General features: G+C 39.1%; 2 protein-coding genes across 2 annotated transcripts in view; one reads left to right on the top strand and one right to left on the bottom strand.

Moving 5' to 3' along the window:
* LOC126424746 (tetratricopeptide repeat protein 27) overlaps positions 1 to 4,285 on the bottom strand; it is a 141,309-nt gene extending 137,024 nt beyond the window's left edge. The window contains exons 1-2 of the mRNA XM_050087466.1: positions 4,080 to 4,285; positions 3,649 to 3,832 (exon numbers count right to left, since the gene is read on the bottom strand). Of these exons, the coding sequence (XP_049943423.1) occupies positions 3,649 to 3,832; positions 4,080 to 4,164 (269 nt within the window). The 5' untranslated portion in view covers positions 4,165 to 4,285. The remainder of the gene's footprint in view (positions 1 to 3,648; positions 3,833 to 4,079) is intronic.
* A 43-nt stretch (positions 4,286 to 4,328) lies between these two features.
* LOC126424747 (tRNA-specific adenosine deaminase 2) lies at positions 4,329 to 26,689 on the top strand. Its single transcript, XM_050087467.1, has 3 exons — positions 4,329 to 4,849; positions 24,390 to 24,677; positions 26,531 to 26,689. Exons 1-3 carry the CDS (start codon positions 4,583 to 4,585, stop codon positions 26,627 to 26,629), a joined length of 654 nt encoding a protein of 217 aa, XP_049943424.1. The 5' UTR covers positions 4,329 to 4,582; the 3' UTR covers positions 26,630 to 26,689.
* The last annotated feature ends 259 nt before the right edge of the window (positions 26,690 to 26,948 follow it).

The following is a 26,948-nucleotide window of genomic DNA, read 5'->3' as shown; positions in this document are numbered from 1 at the left end:
CCATATTCCAAAGCTTGTGTGTGGAATCTTACTTTAAGATATACAACACACAGAATAGTTACCAAAAGTTCATACTGTTCTTATAACATTGCATACGATTTGATTTCCTGTATTATTTAAGTTAAATGTCAATTAAAAATCAGCTGTAAAGTAAGTTTCTGGTTTGCTTGTTACATTCCTATAATTTGATCCTTACAAGCATTCTAACTATCAAATAAAAATGCCCTGTGATTTTGTATGGAAAAATCGGAAAACCTTCCGCTGTTAGAAGGTTAATGATTCTCACAGTTGGCCACAGTGGTCAATATATTAAAATGTCTCAAATGCTCAATTACAAAATCATGCAAATCAGGGCTGGCTCAAACAGTATTAGAAGGTTTTCAAAAATGACTGAAACCAGTTGCCTTTCTTGATAGTAGGATATTTTCCCTATTATCATTTTCAAGTCACTTAGCGACTCATCTTCAGAAGACACAACAATTTAAGCTGTTCTATTAGGTCACAGGCTAATCGCAACATCATAATTCGTGGTGTATCTTGGATAAAATATAATAATAATAAATGTTAACGATGAAGAAGAAAATGATTTCAATTTTGGCAATAGACATTCACTGACTCTTTTCTCATCTCTCACTGGTCATGTGAAAATATCGTGCAATTGGCAATGCGAAACTGACACACTGCCAACCTACGTACAGTGGAGAAACACAGCCATGACTGGCACATGTCCTGATCTTGGCTTTAGCCTGCTGTATCTAACTAAATAGATAGGGTTCTGAGAAAGACCTCTGGTCTTTTCTGCCCACTTAAGAAGATAAAAGAATAGATTCTTTGTGAGTATGGAAGCAACAATATCTGTCAGTCCATTTGTACTGATACCGAATAATGTGCAGGACACCAATGACACATTACATATTGGGAACTTGAGAAATCAGCAGCTGCACATCACAGCTGTACAGGCAGACTTAGAATAATGTTTTCTGAAACTCAAACCTTGTCCCACACTTCTCCACATTGGGATTCTGTTATTACGGAGGCAATAGAAATTGGAATGTGTGAGAACAACTTCTATCAAGACAGCAACTGTAATCTTAGTGGTACGTAAGCTGTCTATGGGCTCCTCATCCACGGCATTGTCATTGTCCTCTCCGTGATGCTCTCACATGGGTCAAACAAACCTATGACCATACATGCTGCCTTCCTATATTTAAGTTCAATATCCCTATTAGTCCTATTTGCTATGGGGAAATTTCTAGGATGGGTCATACTAGTGACTTGCAAGCAATCTCCTTTAGTCGACTTATTGATTTTTTTCCCAGTATCCTACCAATGAATCGAAGTCTGTCAACTGCTTTCCCTATGACTGAGCCTGCACAATCAGGATGACAATATTATTGAGAGGAGAGGAACTGGCTGAGTGTGAGAAGGGAGGTATGACACTGTGAGAAGAATTTACAATGCCAAAGCTGAAACAAGCCCAGCTGAAGTAGATGACATCTCTTCATAATTATCAGGATCTTTGGGAGGACCACCTATGAAAAAACCGGTATTCGGGATATCAAACACAGATATTATATCCTCAGACTTCAATAACATCTAATGATCCCATCCCAAAGAAGGAAGGTTTTCATCAGTGTGGGTATTAGCAAACTATCAATTTAATAAGCCATTGGTGGGAAAAGTTATCTACATAAGGATATAAGGATGGAAAGAGAATGATAGAATAGAATATGGAAGTAAATTAGCTATGCCAAACCTAAATCTGGATAGCTGGATGCAGGTTTAAACTGTCGACCTCCGAAATCCGAGCTAAGTGTCGTAACCACTGCACCATTTTGCTCACTAAGAAAAAAAAACTGGAACTAGAATTAAAAGTCTGGGAGAAGAAATAAAGAATTTTGAGCTTTGCTGATGACATTTAATGGCATCCCTGATGACATTTAATGGCATCAGAGGTGGCAAAGGCCTTGAAGGATCAGCATGAAGGAATGAATTGCATTTTGAAAAGAGATTATGATGAGCAGTAACAAAAATGAAACAATGGTAGGGGAGTGTAGTTGAATTAAATCAGATGGTGCTGAGGGAATAAAGTCACAAATAGAGGCACTGAAAGCACTAGACAAAGAAGTGCTGTTTGGTTAGCAAAATAACTGCAGATTGTGAGAACCCCAGAACCCTTGCCATGTGTTCACAGCATCAGTTAAAACTACATTTATGCTTCAGAATAGATATTATGTGCGTTAAGTATGGTAATTTTGACCTTCTGGATCTTGGTAAGGGATAATGATAAAGAAAAAATTTTCAATATTCCCAAAGAACATCAGCTTAAGAACGCATGGTAAAAATTTCAACAATTTGTCACGAACACAAATTGTAAACAAGGTCAGCCCCCAAATCAGTACTTTTTGTACCCAAAAATAACTGTTTTTTGATGTGTTCTCAGGAACTGCCAATGGAAAAGTGAAGTTTTAATAAGCCAGCTATGGTATACACTCCAGACGCCACCTAACGCAAAAGAACCAACCTAGTCGCTCAATTTGCCTGGGCTACAGGAAGTGCGTAATGTTTAAATTTTAATCCTGTACTGCACAATAGCTACAGTATGCCTGTCTTTCAATAGGTATAAAAATAGTCACCAGCCCAAGGGCTACCCAAAACACTTATCCACCTCATCTCTGTGATCAATAGGACCTGAGATATGAGACCCTGAAGAATCACATTTTCATTTGCAGCTTTTGGTACCATGCACTGTCATGTATGAACCAATTAGCCACTCTGAAAAATTCAATCAATGGAATAGGCTACTACTTGCTTTTGAAAGAGTGAGGAACAATATTCACTGTTTAATTCAAAGATTTACATTTTCTTTAATTAAATATGAATACACATTCACAAATATTATGACCACTCTAGAAGGCACAGAAATCACACAACTGGAAGAATAACAACTGTTCTTTGTTGTCAACAAGTTGTTCATTTCGACCAAAACAAATGTTATTGATAAATTTTACATAAAGACGTGTTCCTAGTGTTAACATCAGACTAACAGATAACAGAACTCATTCCATATCATCAAATTTTCACCATAATGAATATGTCTTGGGAACAAGGAATGTGACGTAACTGATGACATGTTTGCTTTCTTACTGACTTAATATTCTTCAGCAATGGTGTTAGGCAAATAGGCTTATATATTTTTTAAACTAATTATCACTGATCAGTGAGTATAATCTTGAGTCCAGTTTGAGAAATCCAATAGAGTCCTCTTATACCTGCTAATAATACTCACAGCATACAAAATAGTAATTTCAAATAAATAGTGGTGACAAATACAGCATGTTGTTAATTTTATTAATTCTGCCAACTAGACTATGAATAGTTACCTATTATATTATGTTGTCTGTATTACATCCACCTCTTCCCTTCTACCATGCAATTTCAACGCACAAGAACAGACATACGTGAATGAAACACGTCACGCAATTAGAAAGAAGGATATAAAAACTCAAACCTATTGCACACACACACACACACACACACACACACACACACACACACACACACACACACAGAGAGAGAGAGAGAGAGAGAGAGAGAGAGAGAGAGAGATATTTATTATTCATCCAGTTTAAAAGTGTGTGCAGTTACCTTTCCAGTGATAATTCATTCTGGTCGATATAGCACTCAACAGAATACTGCAAGGACTTGTCCAAGAGCTCTTCTGTTGAAGCACAACTCAGAAATTTGTTAAACACAGCCTTTGACAGCTCAGACTCCAATATATCTGCATACTTCCCATGTCTGAGATATACAATGATTTCACTGCATGCACCTGGCGCAAATTAAAGTCTACTGATAATACAAAATATTTAAGTTCACATATCTAAAACACGATACACTGTTAACAATTGTATACAACTTAATACATAGTGATTTTGGTGCAGAGAATATAGCAAATGAGTCAGAGAAATAATCATGTATATCAAACTTCTTCGTATCATAATTCCACAACTGTCAATAACAACGAGTGAAGCTAAACAATGCAACGTGTAAACATGCAACAGAATGACTGTAAACACCTTCTTCAACAGGAAATGATTTCTGGAATCCAGTCGCTATATATTCTTCTAATGCTTTCACGTCTGCGTCACGCAATTTCGGCATTATTACCAATCTCTAGCAGATTTCTAAACAAACTGAACGCCGCACATCACTCCAGCATACACAACATATACTGCACTGTACCAACGCCACCTTACACTACAACTGTGCAATCTTCATGACTTTATCCTTGGACAGCGAGCTGCGTATTATGGGTAATCTAGCTGTGTACTGTGCATCAGTGTATATGTAAACAAGACATGAACGAAGAGCGCAACTAAGTGTGTTTACGCATGAACTACATGCACATTGTTTTATTGTAGCGATGTACATGTACTTTCGTTTGTGTGCACTGTATAATTGTTCTTCTGGCTATGTAAAGCGTAAGGAAAATGTCCATTTATGCTTTTCCGAGTAACACAAACTTTGTTTTGTTTTTATTATTGATGTTTTACTGCTACTGTGCTGGAACAAGCCGACAATGGATCAAGAAAAGGAAGAATGTGTATCAGACACACAGCAGTGGATGAATAAAGCATTTGATATTGCGGAATTAGCCCTTAGCAATGGCGAAGTACCTGTCGGTTGTGTGTTTGTCTGTAGAAATAACGTTATAGCTGATGGTGCAAACACAGTTAATAGAACAAAAAATGCAACAAGACACGCCGAGATGAACTGCATAGATATGGTAATGCGTTCGTGTAAAATAGCCGATGTAGATTGGAGAAAAGTATTCCCCGAAGTTGAGGTTTGTACCCGGTTGCATTTTATTATCGCTCTAATAACGCTTGATACGTGAAATGTTTCTCTCACTTCTGCCTTGTTGAGTTTTGAACTCCTTTTTATAATGAGATGTTAAAGTTTTTCAACGTAGTATATATTTCAGTTGCTTTATTACATTTATTTTTTCATCTACTTTTCACATTTATAGTGATATGTCAGATATGCATACAAACATCACAGGGAATATTAGCTTTTATCAGACACAAAGAATTTAATGACTTAGAAAGTTTACAGCCTGTATATATAAAATCAAATAACATATGGTTTCCTTGATTGACACAGATTTCACAAGTATCAGATAGAGTTCTAAATGTATGGCTGTGCTCATCAGTTGAGCACCTCTACAAGATGATATCTGGTGGTACATAAAAAGAACAAGAAGATAGTTGCATTTTTATTTCAATTTTGTTATTTAAATACTGTGGAAATCTTTTTCACGTACAAAAGATACCTCCAACTGTTTTGGGTGAGTGGGGTGGTGCACTAGTTAGTGCACAGAACTCACATTTAGGGTGACGACTGGTCAAATCCACAATTTAGGTTTTCCTTGATTTCCTTAAATCATTCCAGGAAAAATGCTGGGATGGTTCCTTTGAAAGAGCGCAGCTGATTTCCTTCCCCATCCTTGAAACAGTTCAAGCTTGTGCTCCATCTCTAATGACCTTCCTTCCATCTGTTTCAAAACTGTTTGTTGCTTGTCATCAGTTGCCTGTGTATAGTATATGTTGTTGTTACCTTTTTATCTAATGTTGTAATTGCGTAAATCTTTGTTCATCAAACGGAACAGTTTGCTTTAAGAAATTTAATTCTTTCATGATTGTACAGTATAGATACAGTCAGGACTGTTAAATGGTAGGTAAACAGGTTTTAACTGTTACAGTTGACCCTACTTCTCATCTAGGATTTGGATCATTTCCATAAGTAAAGTAGCAGAGAGATGCTCACTGTTAAATGTTTGTACAAGCTTTGTGAACAAATAAGAATAATTAATGTTTGTGTGTTTATAGGTAATTTCCAAGAACGATTGCCTATCGTAGTCGCGGGGTCCAAACGATACATATTGAACGTCCTATAGTAAATCGATCATTACGTCTTAACTTTCCCTGCAAACACAAGTTGTGGAAGTATAGGTACTGAAACAAGTACAGTTCGTCTCTTTGTCCGGGACACACTTCTCTTTTTATGGAAGACTTAACAGATTTCCACAGCCGCTCAATATTCTGGATGCGGGCACTGCAGTCATCCGAAGACACGAACTCCACAGAATGGTTCAGAAATTCGTGGTCAAACCCTTCAGCTTTCAGAGTCTTTTTAAGACTGAAACCCATCTGTAATAACTTTAGTACCAGGCAGTATGAAGCGTCTTATGAGACCCACTAAAGTGACCTTGCCTCGGGACAATACTGTGACAACGAAACACTACCGCAGCTCTCTTTCTATTCCACCGAATACCCAAATGTGATCTATTTCACTTTTTGAAGGTCGTCTTCTCTGGTTCTTTCGCCTAGCTATATGAGACTCATCTAGTTCTACAACTATATTCGCTCCACCAATTGGTACACTATCATTTGTCGCTACCACGTAACAGACTTCTCGGCAAAACCCGAAGTAGTCACACACAGTATTTGCAGATAACTCAGTTTCTGATGCTGTTGGTGGCAACATGTAGTCTGGAATCCAGCACGATACAAGAATTACGCTCGTATGAATGGATAACTTGGAAGAGTCAAACCACGTATTTTTCCTGATACTCGTTCGTTTTCCGCACTCCCCGCAATGAAATTACAACGGGATTTCAGTATCGACACTTGCGAAGTTTTACAGACTTCGCAGCACCACAGTCAACACAGTCCCTCTTTCCCTCTTCCAGCAGAACTCCATATTTGCGGCAAAAAGTCAAACAACTCTCTATGCTGGATATACATGGAATTAGAGTTTTCCATGTCAGAGAATGTGCGGAAGAAACCTCAGGAACACCAGACATTACACTCGCTATTGACAGAAACAGTCTGGGTTTCCCAATAAAGTCACAAATAATTAGGGCACAATGTAATCTACACGAACTAAAGGAATGACGGAAAACAGATAAAAATGACGGTCACAAATGAGTGATCATAAAGCCCGCCACGAATTCGAAAGATCGATTTACTATCGCACATTTGATATGTATCGTTTGGTTCCCGTGACTTCAATAGACAATCATTCTTGGAAATTACCTGTTTATGTTACCAACAGTAGACACTGGTTGTATATTATGTATGCTAACATGCTTATTGATAAATTGAATTTATTTTGTTTGACCGTTTGGGATTATATGTAATATAGGACACTTGAAAAATAGAAAACATTCATCATCACATAGGCCTACTTCCTAACCATATTTGTTACATTCTAACATCACCGATTATAAATAACAATATACACACATTTAATGTGGTAAGTACGCTTTAACACAGTAAAATTTCTTTTCCACCATATAGTCTTTGAGGTTCTTTGGAAAGTTAGTGTCATGTACGCTGTCATGAAGGTTTTTAGGCAGACTTCTTGGTAATTTGATACCTGAGTACTGAGGTCCATTTTCAAGCATTTTAGGCAGGGAATGCTTCGTATCTCATTCATCCTCTGTTGTCTTGTGAGTGTGTACATTAGTATTTGTGTAAGCCACTATCTTTTGTGTTATCCACTATCTTTTGTGTTGTATATGGAAATACGGAAGCGTCCGATCCCGCCCGTCTGCTTTGACCCATGACGTCACAAATATGGCGGAAACAAAAACAAACACACACACTTTCCACAAGAAGCCTAATGACATTAACGGGACAAGCACGGGAAATGGGGTGTTTTGGGTGGGGGGCAAACTAAATATAAACAAATTTAGACACCTTGCGTAGCTACAATGTGTAAGTGAAGACAGCCATGCATGAATACCCACCCACCTCCCCAGAGGTCGTAACCCCTGCAACCCATAGAAGATAAAGATGCTTCAGTAGCTGATTAGTGTTTTTTGTCTTTTAAAAAAAAAAATCTCACAGGATAGAACGAACAGATCAGAAAAGTAAATAAAATAAGATAAAACAGAACTGGAGACAGCCACACTCAAACCAAACTCCGCGCCGTCATGACGTCACACACGACAGCACCCTTACGTCACGGGTCAAAGCCGACACATGGGATCGGACACTTCTGTCGACCCTTGTATATTATTATTTTATGTGTTTTCAAAGACATAAAAGTTAAAAGGTTAGCTTTTTTTTATCAGTTCTGCATGTTTCAGAAGTCTTTCATCTTAAAATGATCTTAATGGTGTGTGTGTGTGGGGGGGGGGGGGGGGGGGTGCATGCGTGTGTTCATTTTTTTAAGTATGTGAATACACTTGGTGTGTTTTGAATTTTTGAGTTTCCTCACACTGTCACTCCATTCTGAAGGTACAGTTCAAAGAGTCCATAGTATACTGTTCACGTAAGCTATTTGTCTGCATACTGCAATAGCTGCTTCATTATGAATATGATGGAGCTGAGTTTTTTACATTGAAGTGCTAAGTGTGAGTTTTTTACAGGCAGAATGAATTTGTTGTTTTCATTTCAGCTCATTATATACAGTAATACGTAAGAATCCAGTTAATTCTACTTCTGCCAACCTTTTTCATCCACCTCCAAACCCATGTGCAGAGGCTGCTCTTTGTTTCTGAACACTGTATACACACCAGTTTTAGGTTTATAACCAGTCCATTTTCCAAGAGCCACTGACTTGTGATGTTTGCAGATATGCTTGCCCTTCTCTCAACATGTTCCACATTTTTGTCACTGTTCAGTATTGTCATGTCATCTACATACAATATTTTCTTCTCTTTCTCTTCAACACCTGTATCATTAATGAACAGATTCAATAGCATGGCCCATTACCAATCACTCCATATTTGATGGCTTTGGTTTCTGACTCACGTTCTTTTCCTATTAACACACTGTTTCTTGTTGCATACGTATAATTCCATTCACTCCCCTGCTTGCCCTCGAATAATGTAGTTTTCCAATTTTCCTATCTGCATTTCATGATCATTAATGTCAAAAGCTTTGGCAAGGATTGTATAGTGTATTCGTGTCAGATTGGCAATTGCTGATTCTATAGGTTTACCCTTTCTGAAACCGTGCTGTGATGGTACAGTAATGTTATGTTCAAACAATCAGTTAATCTGTTACACAGAAACCTTTCGAAGATTTTTGAGAAACTTGATGTCAGTGAAACTGGCCTGTAGATGTTGGGAGTCCCCTTTTTGTTCACTGGCATCCACTTGCTTATCTTCAGTTTTTCAGGAAAAAATTCATCTCTGAAAGAGCCGTTCACTATGGCCAACAGTGATGTGATTATTTGTTCACTTACCTGCTTTATTATGTGATTCTATATTTCATTATCACTAGTTGATTTCTTGGACTTCAGTTTCTGTGCAGTTTTCCTCAGCTAATCTTCTGTAATTAGTTTCAAGAACATGGTTCTGCTTGATTTTTTTTGATACCTTAGGAAGCTTATTTTCTGGACAACCTCTTTGCGATTTTAAGTTCCCCACCAAATTTATATAGGCTATGTATCATTGAGTATGTAAGTCATTTTTCTGCCATCTGTTAACACTGCATTGTCCGTTTTCTTTTACCTGATTCCTGTTTGTGTGTTTCGTCTATCTTTTTCCTTTCTTTCACCATTAATTACATTTCGCACTGTCTTTATTGTGTCTTTTGAGTTCCTTAGGTAGTGTTGATTGCTTTTGTGTTTGCCTCTTTTATTATTTTTCTGTATTTCTTTAGTACTGCATAACTATGTTTCATTCTGACAGTGTATTACCTTAATTCTGTGTATATTAACAGTTCCAACTTACTGTAACGTATTCATATATTTTGACAATCTGCTGATAGATGATCAGGGAAGTGAATATCATGTTATATTCATATGTTTTATATTTTTTATGTTATACTTTTTGACTTGCTCCACAACAGTGAGAACAATCTCATTTTTGGGTATATGGATCAAAAACTGAACCTAATCTAATCTAAATCTAATTTATAGTTTTCAGCTCGCTCATCCTTCTCAGATCCTACAATTTCCCATGCCTGGTAATCAATTGTTTGATTCTACAGCTTTTCTTGTCTCTCTACTTTGAAGAATGCTACATTAAAATGGTATTTAATTGTTGTAAAAATAACTGTACTTTTCATTTACATTCTGCACCTATAGCCCTATGGTTTCATCCTAGGTTTTCCCCGCGTAATATTGTTCTGAAGATTTTAATATTTTGCTTGCTGATGATCCTGTGTTACACCTACTGATATTAGTAATGGTGATGTCAGTAGGTGTCTGATTCTAGCTTTTGTTATTGCAGATATTGATGTCTCAGTATTACACCATATTAACAATTCTTGAAAATCATGTCTTGTTTTTTATCCGTTGTCCATGTCAGTATTGAAGCCTCTACGTATAATTTTTTCTTTGTGTTCTTTCTTAGGAAGTTGGCATTTTTTGCCAGAAAGATGCTAATCTTGCCACCTGGTGATCTGTACACACAAAACACTCTAAAGTATCTGTCACTATTCCAGTAATTTCAAAGGCTTTTTTGCTACCTGTGGGTAACCTCACACCTTTACTGGTTTACTGATTACAGTCTTTAGGGGCTTTCCTGTTTTAATATATTGTCACATAGAAGAAGGTGTAAATAGATGAATAACGAACACTGACTTCACTTAACGAAGGATTATTCAGCACTTGCACATACAAGAGCGTGGAGCGAAGTGCCTCCGGCCAGAACACATACAGTATATATACAGTTACAGAACATTCCAGTACAGTGATTCTTGACATTTGTGGATACTTCTAGAATGTGCTCAAACCGAATATATAAATTAAAATTTTACTGTTCAGGTGAGTTTTGAACTCACGATCCTCCATGCAACAGTCTAGTATCATAACTACTACACTACAGTGACTGTGTTAGTCGGCTTCTTGTGTGACATTGCTCCCTCCTTAAGAGAACAGCATCTCGATGTTACATCCTCCTATTCCGGGAACGAATCATTGGTCCCGCATACTCGGACACCCGATGTCTGATGTTCGCCCTGGCAGTGATCTTCTTAGAACTTCCCTTGCCGCTACGCTCTTCGTCACCTTTCCGCTTGTTGGCTGTCGCTGGAGCTTCGAATTTACCCTGGGTTCCAGGATCCTTATAGGGCTCCATTCGAAGGACGTGGACCATATCTCTGATCTTTCGTCGTCTTGTGACAGGGTCGAAATCTACAACTTCATAAGTAACTTCAGACAACTGTCTTACAACCTTATAATTTCCAAAGTAGCACCTGAGGAGCTTCTCAGAGAGACCCACCCTCCGAACTGGAATGAAGATCCAGACGAGGTCACCAGGCTGGTAGACAACAGGACAGTGGTTTGCGCCATACATTCGGCGATTGTTTTCTTGAGCCTGTAGCGTGCGGAGTCAAGCTAACTGCCGAGCTTCCTCAGCTCTGGTTAACACCTGCCCGATGAAGTCGTCGTCTGCGTGATCAGGATATAATGGAAACGCTGTGTCCATTGTCTTCGTCGCCTCACGCCCATGCACCAGGAAAAATGGCGTAAATCCTGTGCTGTCTTGTTTGGCAGTGTTGTAGGCAAACGTCACAAAAGGTAGCACCTCATCCCAGTTGCCCTGCTCAACATTGATGAATATTGATAGCATGTCAGCCAAGGTCTTATTAAGGCGTTCAGTAAGACCTTGGCCAACATACTATAAGTGTTCGCCAATGTTGAGTTGAGCAACTGCGATGAGGTGCTACCTTTTGTGACGTTTCCCTACAACAACGCCAGACAAGACAGCACAGGATTTACACCATTTTTCCTGGTACATGGGCGTGAGGCAACTACGACAATGGACACTGTGTTTCCGCTACATACTAATGACGTAGACAACGAGTACATCAGCCAGGTGTTAATCAAAGCTGAGGAAGCTCGGCAGTTAGCTCAACTCTGCACTCTGCAGGCCCGAGAAAACGATCGCCGTAGGTATGACGTGAGGCACCGCCCTATTGTGTACCAGCCTGGTGACCTCATCTGGATCTTAACTCCTGTTCGGAGGTTGGTCTCTCTGAGAAGGTCCTCAGCCACTAATTTGAACCTTATACGGTTGTAAGACAGTTGTCTGATGTTACTTATGAATTTGAAGATTTCGACCCCAACACAAAACGGCAAAAGATCATATATATGGTCCACGTCCTTCGAATGAAGCCCTATAAGGATCCTGGACCCCATGGGAAATTCGAAGTGCCAGAGACAGGCAACAAGTGGAAAGGTGATGAAGAGCGTAGCTGCAGAGTCGAAATATGCAGGACCAATGAGTTGTTCCTGCACTAGGAGGACGTAACACCAAGGCGCTGTTCTCTTAAGGAGGGAGCAATGTCGCTGAAATTAGTGCTACCACTATGGGACAAAATCTTTTAGCTCGACTATCACCGGATCTCACTAAGCGGCAACAGAAGAAGCTACTTGCCATTCTTCAAGAGTTCTCTGAATGCTTATATCCACAGGTGAAAAGCAAATTAGACAAATCAATGGTGAAGCACCGGATTAGCACTGGAAACCATCAACCAATAAGCCAGAGAGCATAGCGTGTGTCAGCAACGGAATGTTGAATAATTCGCGACGAGGTAGAGAAAATGATGAAGAATGACATCATTCAGCCTTCGCAGAGCCCATGGTCATCACCAGTGGTCTTCATCAGGAAAAAGGATGGCAGTTGGCGCTTTTGTGTCGATTACAGGAAGCTTAATAAGATAACTAAAAAGGACATTTACCCTCTTCCATGAATTGGCGATACAATAGATTGTGTGAAGGGGGCTAAGCTTTTCTCAACCATGGACATGTGCTCGGGATACTGGCATGAAGTAGATGAAGCTGATAGTGAGGAAACTGCGTTCATCACTCCTGAGGGCCTGTATGAGTTTAAGGTAATGCTGTTTGGTTTGTGTAATGCACCAACAAACTTTGAACAGATGATAGATAATCTTCTAAGGCACCTGAAGTGGATGATGTGTCTTTGTTATTGAGATGACATTATAGTGTTCTCAGAGACATTTTATGAACATATAAGTGTCTCCAACAAGGCGGACTGAAACTTAATCCAAGAAAGTGTCTGTATGGAGAAAAAGAAATCAAAATAGTTGGACACCTTGTGTCAAACGAAAGAGTGTGGCCAGACCCAGAAAAGGTGAGATCTATAATGGAATTGCCTATTCCTAAAAGTATTACAGATGTGAGAAGCTTCCTCGAATTATGTTCTTATTACTGTCGTTTTATCAAAGACTTTTGTATCAAAGCAAGACCACTCCAAGAGTTGTCAAAAGCCGACGCTAAATTTATATGGGGTGGTGCTCAAGAAGATGCTTTCGATGTGCTGCAAAAAGCTCTGACGACTGACCCTGTACTTGGTCTGTATGATGAGAGAGCACCTACAGAACTGCATACAGATGCCAGTGGGTATGGGATCGATGCTGTTCTGGTGCAAATTCTGGATGGAAAAGAGAAAGGTAAAGCCTATGCTTCTAGGACGCTTACAAAAGCTGAGAGAAGCTATTCAGCTACAGAAATAGAATGTCTTGCTGTGATCTGGGCCATGTGCAAATTTCGACAATGTCTCTATGGAAGGCCATTCACAGTTGTTACAGACCATCATTCACTTTGTTGGTTGACAGGTCTTAAGGATCCAACAGGACAACCCGGCAGGTGGACCTAGAAGATCTTGTCTCATAGTGGAAGCGCTAATTTCATCTAGACTTGGCATGCGAGGTTTCTATGACGCTCAGCTGTTCTGCAATTAACGGCTCAGCGTTTGCTACACATATGCGTCTTGGAAAGATAAGCGGTTCTCGGTGACACTTAACTATCCACAATTCACCAAGTCCGTTCTTAAACGAGACGACAGAGGCTGTGAAGACCAAGTTATTCTTCGGTGCAATGTAAGAGAAGCATACCACTGAAGAATATGTGTCGCACTGTAGAGAGTGCCAGAGAGAAAGGCAGTTCCTCAGAAACCCACTGAGCGGCTGGCCAGCTCATACCAATTCCACCAACCAAAACGTCTTTCCAGCGTGTTGGGATTGACCTCCTCAAACCATTTCCAACATCTGCTATTGGCACTAGATGGATTATTGTTTGCACTTATTATCTGACACGCTGTGCCATTACAAAAGCCGTGAAAACAGCCGAAGCATCCAAGGTAGCCAAATTCATCGTGGAAGACATTGTATTAAAACACAGTGCCCCAAGGTTGTTAATTACTGATTGAGAAAAAGTTTTTCAATTGAATCTTGTGACAGAGATAAACCGTCGGTGCAACATTACACATCACATGATGACTGCCTACCTTCCACAAACTAACGAGCTTACTGAACGCCTTTATATGACCTCGGCCGACATGCTATCAGTTTCGTCAATGTTGAGACGAGCAACTGGGATGAGGTGCTATCTTTCGTGATGTTTGCCTACAACACTGCCAAACAAGACACCACAGGATTAATGCCATTTTTCCTGGTGCACGGGCGTGAGGTGACTAAGACGATGCACACTGTGTTTCTGTTACATCCTGATGATGTGGACGACGACTATATTGGCCAGGTGTTAACCAGAGCTGAGGAAGCTCGGCAGTTAGCTCAACTCCGCATGCTGCAGGCTCAAGAAAACGATAGCCGAAGGTATGACACAAGCCACCGCCCAGCTGTCTACCAGCCTGGTGACCTCGTCTGGATCTTCACTCGTGTTCAGAAGGTTGATCTCTCTGAGAAGCTCCTCAGGTCCTACTTTGGACCCTATAAGATTGTAAGACAGTTGGCTGATGTTATTTATGAAGTTGAAGATTTTGACCCTGACGCAAGACGACCAAAGATCAGAGATACGGTCCACATCCTTCGAATGAAGCCCTCCATGGATCCTGCCACCCAGGGTAAATTCAAGCTCCAGTGACAAGCAACAAGTGGAAAGGTGGCAAAGAATGTAGCAGCAAAAGAAGTTCTAAGAAGATCTCGAGCAAGGCGAGGATGAGTCATCAGGAGTCAGAATATGCATTACTGATGACTCATTCCCGGACTAGGAGGACGTAACACTGAGACACTGTTCTCTTAAGGAGGTAGCAACGTCGCAGAAGAAGCTGAGCAGCACTGTGGTGTAGTGGTTGTGATACCATACTGTTGCATGGAGGGTCGTGAGTTCAAAACTCACCTGGACAGTACAATTTTAATTTCTATATTTGGTTCGAGTACATTCTAGAAGTATCCACAAATGTCAAGAATCGTTGTACCGGAATGTTTTGTAGCTGTATGTGTTCTGGCCGGAGGCAGTTCGCTCCGCACTCTTGTATGTACAAGTGTTGAATAAACCTTCGTTAAGTGAAATTAGTATTGGTCATTCATCTAATTATACCTTCATCACTAGAGAAGCCAGAAGGATGTCTCATGTGGTGGCACACAGTTGCTGTCATCGTAACGTCCTCTTCTTCTTCTTCTTCTTCTTCTTCTGTCTCTGATAGATTGTGAACTTGGAGGGCACTGCCAAGCAATAGTATGAGAACAATGAGAAGAAGTATTCCAGGCAGAACTACACAAGTATTTCAGCGAAATACGACGACAGAAGTGCAAGGCTGAAGATAAATTATAGTGCAGGGCACAGCGTCCATGAGAAACTACAGCATCCTACATTCAAGACGTCTTGGAGCTGTGTAAAGTAGTGGATCCTAGAATGAAGGAGGAAGATAAGGTTGCACATATCATGGAGGGTGTTGCTGAGAACATGTATCAAGTGCTACTCCTGAATGAGGTTTCGACAGCAGACGACTTCATAAAATGGTGTCAGTATATCGAGACAGTCAAAAAAGAATTACACGCAAGAAGTTTGAACAGTTTCCAAACATCGTATGAATGTCTGTGATGGAGGAAGCGACCGATTTCACAAGTGTTCTTCGTCAGATAGAGAGAGAGGAAGTTCAGAAGGCACTTGGATTTGGCGAGCAAAAATCCGAGATGCTTCAAGAGGTCATAAGGGAGGAAGTGGAACAGACATTGAAGCCAATCTCTTGTCCTTCATTTCTCTTTGAAATGGTGAAAAAGTCGAGACCCAGGCAGAGTTACATTCCTACAATGCCACATGAGGAACCTGTTTGGGCACCAAGGATGACTTGACATCTGGAGGACCCAGGATAACCAACCAGTATCTTTCCACTTCAGACGACCGGGACATGTGGTGCGCTATTGTAGAGAAAGGTGGCGGATATTTGATGACGCCTACGCCAGAAGACAGAAGACCGATCTTAGCCGACGCCGACTCCGGGATGATGAAGATGAACAAGAAGATGGTGCAGGATGACATAGGTCACCATCGCCGCAAGCTAGCCACTGGAGAAGACGCTCCCCAACGTGCCGATCAAGGTCTCTGGCACTGTTTCGAAGCTCCAGCCAATCACATAGCCACTGCAACCTGGAAAACTAAAGGGTGTGACCTTCCTTGAAGGTGAGGCTGCTAAAGAGAAAAATCCTCCGCCTTTAAACACTACAAAAATGATAGGAAACTACATTGATATCCTCATTGATGGCCAACCAGCCCAAGCTCTTGTGGACTCTGGAGCATCATATTCAATAATTCCAGAGAAGTACCGTCGCCAGTTGCAGAAAACTGTATTCGTCGACAACAAAACATCTCTACTGAAGGTGGCTAACGGGAAATATGTAAAATCTACAGGAAAATGTGTCATTCGTGTGGGTATAAGTGGCCATATACAGCCCTTAGAATTTATTGTCTTACAAGAGTGTAGTCATGACATCATTCTCGGATGGGACTTCTTTGAAGTGGCCATATACAGCCCTTAGAATTTATTGTCTTACAAGAGTGTAGTCATGACATCATTCTCGGATGGGACTTCTTTGAAGCTTCTCAGGCAACCATAGATTGTGGTCGCTCAAAGATTATGCTAGATGAGATGAGATACTGTGGACAGGAAGATGCGCATCCAAGTGTTTGGAGACTGTGTGCTGGATGAAGTAATCATGCCTGCAGTCAGTGCTAGAAAGGTAACTGTCATGTCATGCCATGCATCATTGCATGGGTCTTGCAGTGGAATGTAAGAGAAGCTTAACAAATTCGTTACAGTGCATATAAAGGCAGCTCTGTAATAATGCTCGGTTTCAGAAACCAGTTTTGTACGAACTTGTTTTGCTTTTACCATAATTTTAAAATATTTGTCAACTTGTTGCATTCTAATTCCTGGTAGCATATAGATTTTTCAGTTGCGGGCAGTGATATTTTTCAGTAATGAATCACCAATTGTTAGAAATTCATTTTCGTTCCCTTGCATAGTTGTGGTCTTGTGTTTTTCTTTGCCATATGTCACTACCTTTCATTTTCATTTATCTACCAATTTTTGGCTTGCTGCGTTTATCATGACATTGTCAGAAACACTGGATGTGTTGTTGTTTTTAAAGTTTGTATGTACACATGTGTTATCATGGTCCTGTTGTTTTTCTGTTTCATGTATCTCACAAATGGAGGACTGCTTTTCTTGTACTAATCTATCACTTTGTTTCTGTACAGTCAATATTAGAGTTTTTAATGACTCAATATCATTTTATAGTAACTTTATAATTTCCTTCTTTGGGTCCACAGCACTTACAAGATCAGCCATTTTGTTAGTTAAACACCCATGGCATGTCCACAGAAAATCAACACTGAAGAATTTTATGTTCACTTTCACATACTTTTCAAGTAACCCCTAATTGCACTTGTCACAAAAATATTTTATATATCAGGAATATCGCAACTTTGGAAAAAATAGTCTGTTGTTCTTGAAGTTATACTTACCACACACATGACTGCAGTCTCAGGCAACTGAAACCATAGTTTCGGTGGTTTCAGTTGCCTGAGACTGCAGTCATGTGTGTAAGCTGCGTTTGCGCGCGGGCGCGCGCGCTTGTGCCTATCTGCAACTCTGCATCTCCACTATATGGTGAGTAGCAACTTTCATTCTCATAATATTGTTACATTCCATCCTGGATTTTCCGTTGTTTGACGAAATACTTTAAATACTACTTACTTGACATTTATGTAAATTCACTGATATTGTTCCAGTGAGGTGGTTACAGTGGTAAACACACTGCCCTGGCCTTCAAGCTATAGATTGTCCATGTCACCAAACAACTGTAGACAAATTCTTTGATTTTTATTTGATTACATTTGTACAAAGTATTTACGTGTAACATAAGACAAGTCAACTTCCTCCACCACACATCTTTTTGTCTCCAATGGCTGTGATATTGAGGGTGCTTGAAATGCTAACCTACCTTTCATGCTTTCCCTGATACTAAAAGAATGTTTTACGTGCTGTGAGAATAGAAGCTCATTTTACTGTTTAAATTATCCATTACACTAGTGAAATATAATTAGAGCACTGAAATAATTCAGCATTTAATTCAAAGATTTTACAAATTGATAACTTGTGTGTTAAAATAACTAAAAAGTACCACTATCCATTCAAAGTAAGCTCTTGCAGTGATTTGAACTGTCCCATACGTTATCCTCTGTAAATGTAGCTTACATAGGGATAAATGACATACACGTCACTTTTAAACTCAGAATATTACTGGCTGGAAGGTTGCAAACTCCATTATTTAACATCATATTTCTTTGAAAACAAATGTGTCATAATTTTTAATTTACTGCTTGGTCTTAACGTCACAGATGGTCAGATTAGTACCTTCAGGATCAGTCTGTTTCACCATAAAATCTGTCTTTAGCTTTCCTATTGCCCCATGTATTACCTTTGCAATAAGAGTTCTGACCTAACCCCAATTGATTAGCTACACATTACATGTAGGAAGGCTGGAAACCTGTGTCTGTGCTAATATATACATTCATGTTTCTTGAGGAAAGCTAATGTGTACAACTGGTGCTTTATCACATTACTATGTTGAATTCAGAACCTGATAGATAAGAGAGTTCTACTGTTTCAATTCATCTTGTTTTTCCCTCTTTTTTGATCAGTTTCTCTAAAGTTCTCTTTTCCCGAGAAATGTTTGACACAGGTGCAGGTGATGAAATACAAACAACCCAACCTACAGTGTCAAGTGATTAAAATTACATGAGCTTTTGGCCAAGCACTCCTTGACCATTGTCATGTAAAAAAGGTAAGTTTCTTTTCCTGCTCATCATCAGTGGTTTTATTGTGAGTCGTGCTTGAAATCACCTCATTTATTTGATGAATGTAATAGGTGTTGTTACTGAAGACCTTGTATAGGTGGCTCAGTTCGTGGGGCAAGTTATCGGTATCTGATACCATTCTTGAATGATGCACCAGTGTTCAAAAAACATTGTACTTCTGTGTTGATTGATGAGGGCTGATGGCACGCAAGTACAGATCAGTGGGGGTGGGTTTTCTATAGACGCTGTGGCCAAGTCATCCATTTCATTTGCATTGGGTGGGGACGTCGAGAAGGGGCAATGCATCGTCTTTTTCTACGACTGTGGTAAACTGGATATTACTGTTATTGGCATTGAGCACTTCCAAGAAGTCATCCAATTTCTCACATCCGTGTGGGCAAATGACGAACGTGTGATCAACATATTGAAAGAAACAATGAGGCTTTAATGGCACCATGACTGAGGCTATCTCCCCAAAATTTTTGTTGAAGAGGTACATGAATTTAGTGATGCAGTGTGAGAATGGGCTGAGGATTTTTGCTGGTAAATTGCTCCACTCATTTACCAGCCTAAGCATATTTACCACCATTGTTGTTCCATGGTTCAAACTTACCTTGTACTAATGGTCTTTCCTTTCCTGATATAACCCACCAGAACCCAGTCTGTGTTCTACGTCTTCCCATGCGAGACTTTCTCCTTTCAGTTTCTTAACGATTTCCATGACAGTACGCGTGTCCAGTAGTCTTCCATTGTAGATGTGGCTGTTCTCAGCTGCTCTCTTTATTTCTGATTTGACAGTTTTCTTTATCTTTGGTGGGATACTTTATCCGTGCAGCATACTGCAGCTGGGCTCTTACAAGGGATACATGCGCTTCCTCCTTTATATCCTTGCTCAAAATCTTTAGTACCCTCATTAACATGTGCCAAGACTTATTGGTATACACACTGTTTACTGCCTCACCTATATTATGTAGTTCCCAGTATATTTCCTGGCACTCGGTATCACATCCAGGTATCGCCACAGTTGTCTTGCTGTGATGGTGTTAGGTCCCAGTTTGTAATCTTATCAGTTGAAGTGCATTTACAGTGTACCAGGCTCTTCTGCCGCTTGCTACTGTTCGAATTTGTTTCTTTCGATTGTAGCTAATTGGATAATAGTAGATGGTAACCAGTGAAAAATCACTGAATCTAATGACTTCGTTTGGCAGAATATGTGAACTGATTTGTTCTCAATGTGAAGAGTGTGAAGGAAACTACATGTGCTGATAGACTGGACTGTAGCAAAGTCCAAGGCCTAGGTTAGTTTGGGAATATGACAGTTTCATTGTGGATAGGCAGAACCAACTGATGTGAATGGAAAAAGACTAGATACGCAGGCAGGCTGACCTGTAGTGAAGCCTGAGGTGTGGGTTAAGGTGGAATGTGACAAATTCGATGTCATTTCACAAAGTCAGTGTATGTGAATGGAAGAAAACATGACCTACTGCCAGACAGACCTGTAGGAAAGTCTGATTCCTAGTTTAGGTTTTAATGTGACTATTTGGTTGAGAGTTGGCTAAGCCAAAATAGAATTGCCATCATGACTGATGTGTAGTGTAGCCTGAAATATATGTTTGTCATTGCAATAATGTACGTGTGTCTTATTTCTGATATTGGCTAAAATTCTAACATAATAGAACAAAATACCAGGGAACTGTATTGACAAACCACATTGCCGACAGGCCAATGTGATGTAAGCACCCCGTGGAGGCTAGCACTATACTGGATGACAGAAGGTCTCTATGCCAAAGACGAAAAGAGTTTTAATTGAGGTCCTACAATATCCTATCAAATTTCAATTATCTGAATTGTTGCCAGCAGCTGTTGGGAAGGTTTTCACGTTAATTTAATGGCTGTATAACACTCAAATACTACTCCTTAATTAATTTTATAATACTTAAGTATTGATGTAAAGCAGATTATGTTTTAGCTTTCATCTTATATCTGCAGTAAACTTTGGATTTTGTAAAGTTATGAAATGCGTCTTCCAGCCTTTGGTTGTTAACCTAGTTATGATTTCCTCCTCGAAGTTGTTCATGTGTTCCCTTTGTTTCTCTCTTTGGCACAATGGCCTTCCACCTTCCAGTGTAGAGATGGCCTCTACAGACTGCTTATACCACATTGGCCTGTTAGCAATACAGCAGAAGTATGCACATCACATGGGATTTTATGTTTTACTTGCATTGATTTTATACAGCTGGTGTCTACTGGTCCTGTAATATATCCAACAGGGTGTTACCTGGTAAGCTATTTCTCAGATTTCTACCATTTTCGAAGTTTCAGTTCCATACTAGAGAATCGTTTTTGGTTGATATTTCCCATATATTTATAATATTATCTCTAGAATTTAGTTAATTTTTAGGCATTTTATCCGCGTTCACGGTAGTGCCCAGTAGTGTCCCATTCATTATTTGTGGTCCCCACCCCCTGTTATTTCCTAGGCCTGACTCATTCAGTAGCATTACATTTGAACAAGCATCTTTTGGGAGTTCTCAGTTTTATTGTGACAACCCACCAATGTGGTCTTAATGTGGATAACTTTCTGAATGCTGGGACTCTATAATTGTCCATTTACACTATGAAAATATAGCCATTGTGACTACTTGTCTCTTTTGTATTCTTGACAGATAAAGCTGAATATGCAACTATACTGACATGAAACCAGTATCTGTGAATAAAGCACCTTTGTATAGCCATGTAGCTTTTGGAAACACCTCATGACTCGTGCTTTTTTTAGTGTTACAATTTTTATGATAATTTGAATGGTTATTGAGTTTCGAGTGTTGTTTATTGTAGTTCACATAGTATATGAGCTGTGTTTGCCCTCCCCAGAAATTTGTTTATATCGTAATGTACACCATCTTATGTTTGAAAATATTTTGTTCCATTAACACCAGAAGCAAATTACTTTCCATTGTTCCATTTCCATTAATCTAATGGATTTTACATTTTATCATAATTTTCTGTTATTGAACAATATTGTTTTGTCATGGATTAATTGAAGCTTTATATATTGCTCATCAGTTTTAATCAGTAATGCCTTCAAAATGGCTGAAATCTATCACCGGAAGTCACAAATACATGTGACTATATTACAAGATAGTGACCATAACAAAAGAAACACATGTTAGAATGCTATTGTGGAGAAAAACTTACTGTCAACTACAATGTAGGAATAATGTATCCAACAGAACAAATGTGGGAAGTTGGGGTTTTCGGGTGTGGACAAATGAAATTGGAGAACCATGACAATCATGATATCAAAAAACACAATCCACAAATTGGTATCAAAAATTTCACTTAACCTTTATGGTACCGTTGAACTGCCCGATACCATCAGAACACAAAAATTGCTGGATCGAATGAACTATGGTTACAAACATTTCATTTAGCCTATGTAAATCGAATGAAGTGCATGATATTAGTACAAAACACGACCTTTGCAGTGAAATTCATGTAGTATAGAAAGTTCAATTAACTTATTTATTTCAATTGAATTGTCGATTTGCATCACAACAGACATGTAATCTTTCTAGGGCTAATATTATATAACACACTCCATCTATTTATACTACTGAAAATATCAATATTAAATATGAGAAACAGAAGGAACATACCTCCCAAGAGAACAAGAGAAGTTGAGACTCACAGAAATTTGTGTGTGTGTGTGTGTATGTGTGTGTGTGTGTGTGTGTGTGTGTGGAGAGAGAGAGAAAGAGAGAGAATACCTGAACCTAAAACTTCATCTTCATTCAAAAATAACTAAACATAAAAAACTAAAAACAAAAAAACATTCATTAAACAGAACTCAGTAACTCAAGCCCACTCCCTACCATTCAACTTACTACCATTCGCATATACATCCTCACAAGTGTCTTCAAAAAACCATGCAAACAACCCATCAAGAGCACTCCTTCGCCATCAATACTCGTCAAGATGAGCTTGTAAAAGGTGCCTTTTACGCCCCCCCCCCCCCCCCCAAGCCCCCCATTAATGTTTGTAAAACCCCAGTCCCACAATTTTTAAACTCAATTTGATGATTTAATACTAAATGATTACACTTTCCTCATTCTATGCCAAAAGCAAGTAAGAAGCAAACTCAGCAGAAACTGTAGGGCAATCCCCAGTGACATACTCTTTATGCAACCAACTAAAAACTTCTTTCTACGATTTTCTACTGTCCTGAAAGCATCATCTGCATTTACATCTCAGAAACAACAGTCTTCCACTCTGCATTTACATCTCAGAAACAACAGTCTTCCACTCCCATATCAAAGACCTACAGCATTCCATCCCCTCCCATACTAACATTTCCCAAACCTAGATTCATCCATTTTTACAAACACTTCTTGTCCCCCTATTAGATTTCTATAATTAATAAATTTCTCATAAATGACCCTGCAAAACGAAAACCAATGTATAATAAATTTGGTTTTGTCTGTTTCACAGTAAATTGTAAGATGATGAAGATGATATAATAAAACTTATAAACAAAAACGTTACTCGGGGATTAGACCTTAAGCCTGCTCCGACTGGCTGACTGCTGCATACAAAGCAGTATGAGGAGTAATCTACGATTGTGAAACAGACAATTGGCATGTCACCAATCCCTCCTGTCATTACTGCCAGTTGCTGAATCGTGATGATGCTGCTGGTTCTTTATTTGAGCAGTTGTTCATTTGGTCTCACAAGGCTGAGTGGACCGCATTCTAGACATCCCTACCTCAGAAAAATTCTAAGGGATATCGGGAATTGAACCTAGGTCCTTCTGTACTGAAGGCAGTGACACTAACCATTCAGCTATACAGAGGTGATTGTAACATAATTATATGATATAAAATACCATGTTCACCACCTTGGCAACCTCCAAATTTGCAAGGAAAATAAAAAAATGATCAGTAACCAGGTTTTATTAAAGTTCAGTTATACATGTTTACAACAATGTGCCTGAAAATTACATTTATATAAGTTTACAACAATGTACCTGAAAAAGACAATGAGGTAAAATGCAGAATGTTTTTTTGCCTGTCTAATTTGTGAAGTAAAGCAGATGGGGAATAGGAGGGAGAGGGGGGGGGGGGGGGGGAGAGAGAGAGAGAGAGAGAGAGAGAGAGACAGAGAGAGAGAGAGAGAGAGAGAGTGAGTTTGGACAGGCCTGCTCATTGTCGTCACCATGCAACACATAATACACAATATATACAAATATATCATATTGTAAATTTGGACATTGGAATGTGTTTTCTAACTGTATTTCCCATTAGGTTTTTGTGACTGTGGAGCCATGCATCATGTGCTGCAGTGCACTGTCAAGCCTACACGTTAAACGAGTGACATACGGATGCGACAATTTTCGTTTCGGTGGCTGTGGATCTGTCCTCGATGTACCACAGCTCACAGATAATCCACTGGTGACAGTGTCTGGAGTGCAGAAGGACCGTGCCATTGCACTGTTGAAGCAGTTTTATCAGGGCAGCAATCCTAATGCTCCCCCTTCCAAAATTGCAAAGAAGGAGGCACGATTAGAAAGGAGAGCCATTAGGGAAAAGCAGGTGAGAAGGTGTTTCCTTTGTATTTATGCCATTTTGAGGTGAAGCAACCCTTGCAGTGTTAACTATGAGATAAAAAGTAGCTTAAATTTGAAATCATGGGCAGTACAAGCCAGAACACTTTTTCTCTACTGAATGTTCATTGGCACTGAGTCAGTTTCTGGTAGACAACACGAGGTAAGCAGTGAGGGGAAAAAAAAGTAAGTTTACCAGGACTGCAGCTACATATCTGCAAATAAACAAAGAAATTAATATGTAACTTAATTTTTTTCCTGAGGTTATAATTAAAGCTTTATTACTACCACTCATATAGATGAATTTTTTTAACAAGTCTACCAAGAGATTCATTACTGAATTATTGCTCTTCTTTGTAAACGAGTAATTCAAAATGTACTAACTATAAATTGTATTCAAGTAGTTGAAACTGTATATTTAAAAGGTATCAGAAAGGGGCAACACACAATATCAAACAAGAATAAAACTTGGCTATCTGTAAGTACATGTTTCCAAATTGGAAAAGAGCGAAGAAAAGTGGACTGAGAAAGCTAAGGGAACCACAAAAATCGAGGATTATTGTTGTTGTTTAACCAGTTGAAGCTACTGTGAATAGCCAAGTCCAAAATTGTAAATGTTCAGTATTGTTCAGAGTTCCTTCCTTACTCTTTCTGGAATTGCGGTCACCACAAGAACCGTGTTTTAAAAGCTGCATGAACCTGTAGGCAGACTGACCCTCTCCTCCCCATACACTGCAGTCCAGAGATTTTCTTGCTGTTTGTCCAGTGACTGCTTAAAACTACCTGTTAAAATGCCTCCTTGCACTGCAGTCACATCTTAGAGGGTACTGTTAATGTCACTACACGAAGCGTGTTAGTGAGCACTATATCTGTTCTTAATAGTTACTGCCAAGATATCTTTCCCTGTAAATCCAACAGTAGAGCACTGCGTGCTAGAGCAGATTTGTTTGTTTATTTTCAGTACTTTGTTTTCCGACCAACACACTCCCCCCCCCCCCCCTCCTCCCTCTCCCCACATTCCTGGTTATTCAGCAGGGAGACATATTGATAGACTTGTTTTGAGGCCCACATTTACATCTATATTTTGCAAGATCCTGTGCAATGTGTGATGTCTTGATTTACTGTTACTGGATGTGTTTGAACAATGTCTTGTTGGGGCCTCATCATCAGGAAAAGTACATGTAGCACCTACAGACTTATTTAAGACATATTAAAGATTGAAAAACAAACTGTGTTTGTGTCCTGTTAATATTTGTTTATTACAAAGCGGTTTTTGACTTATTAAGCCATCTTCAAGAAACAACTGACTGGTTCCACAAGAGGCACAAGTGCATACGAAACGAAATATAATATTAGAAACAAAGATACTATCAACACACACACAGACACATTGGCAGTGACATTCCTCACCTAATGTTGTGGCCAAAGTTTTTGTTTCTAATGTTTGGTTTCGTTTCCACTAGTGTTTCTTGGGAATGATAGTTCATTGTTTTTTCATGATGGGCTCATAAGCTGAAAACTGGTCCAAAATAAACAAATATTAGCAGAACTAAAACGTTTGTTTGTTTTTCAACCTTATATATCTGCGTACAATTTATAGTTTGTAACTTTTAAATTCATTGTTTTTATTGAAGAACCATTAGTCAGTAAATAATCTTTTAGTAGTAATTTAAGACTGGAATTTTATTGCTTCATATTATGCTGCAGAGCCTAAGTTTATGTTATGTTATTTCATCACAAAATACATCTGTATTTTTCACTGTAAATTAAAACAAGTATCTATCGATTAGTCACTTCATTGTGCTGCAGCAACTCAAATCTGGTCACTTTCTGATTTTCTAGGATTGCGAGGACATTCACTCCAAAACAGAAAGTGCTATGAATTGTCCTGTTCCTGACAAGTCTAACAATACTGGGCAAAGTAATCACATTGTGAACTGAAGCACTGAAGATAATTACTATGTATTTATTTGTCATAATAAAGTACCCCATATCCTCTTATTTCTCTTTGTCTTCCAGTTTTCATCTGGCTTCAGGGATGCGCTGAACGTCATTTCCTGCATTTATGCCATTTGGACTATATGGTATTTTGACTTGGTATATCTGTCATTATCCATTGGAGTAACACGGTATGGATACACAAGTGTGTGGGAAGACTGTAATTCATGTTTACAGATAATTCCACGTTAGGTTACTATGAAAAATTGCACAACCCAACTACTAACTATTATCACCAAAATTTGCATCATTTGCTATAGTA

This window comes from Schistocerca serialis, chromosome 10, assembly GCF_023864345.2.
Source record: "Schistocerca serialis cubense isolate TAMUIC-IGC-003099 chromosome 10, iqSchSeri2.2, whole genome shotgun sequence".
NCBI classification, from domain to species: Eukaryota; Metazoa; Arthropoda; class Insecta; order Orthoptera; family Acrididae; genus Schistocerca; species Schistocerca serialis.
This window is presented reverse-complemented; position numbering and strand designations above follow the sequence as displayed.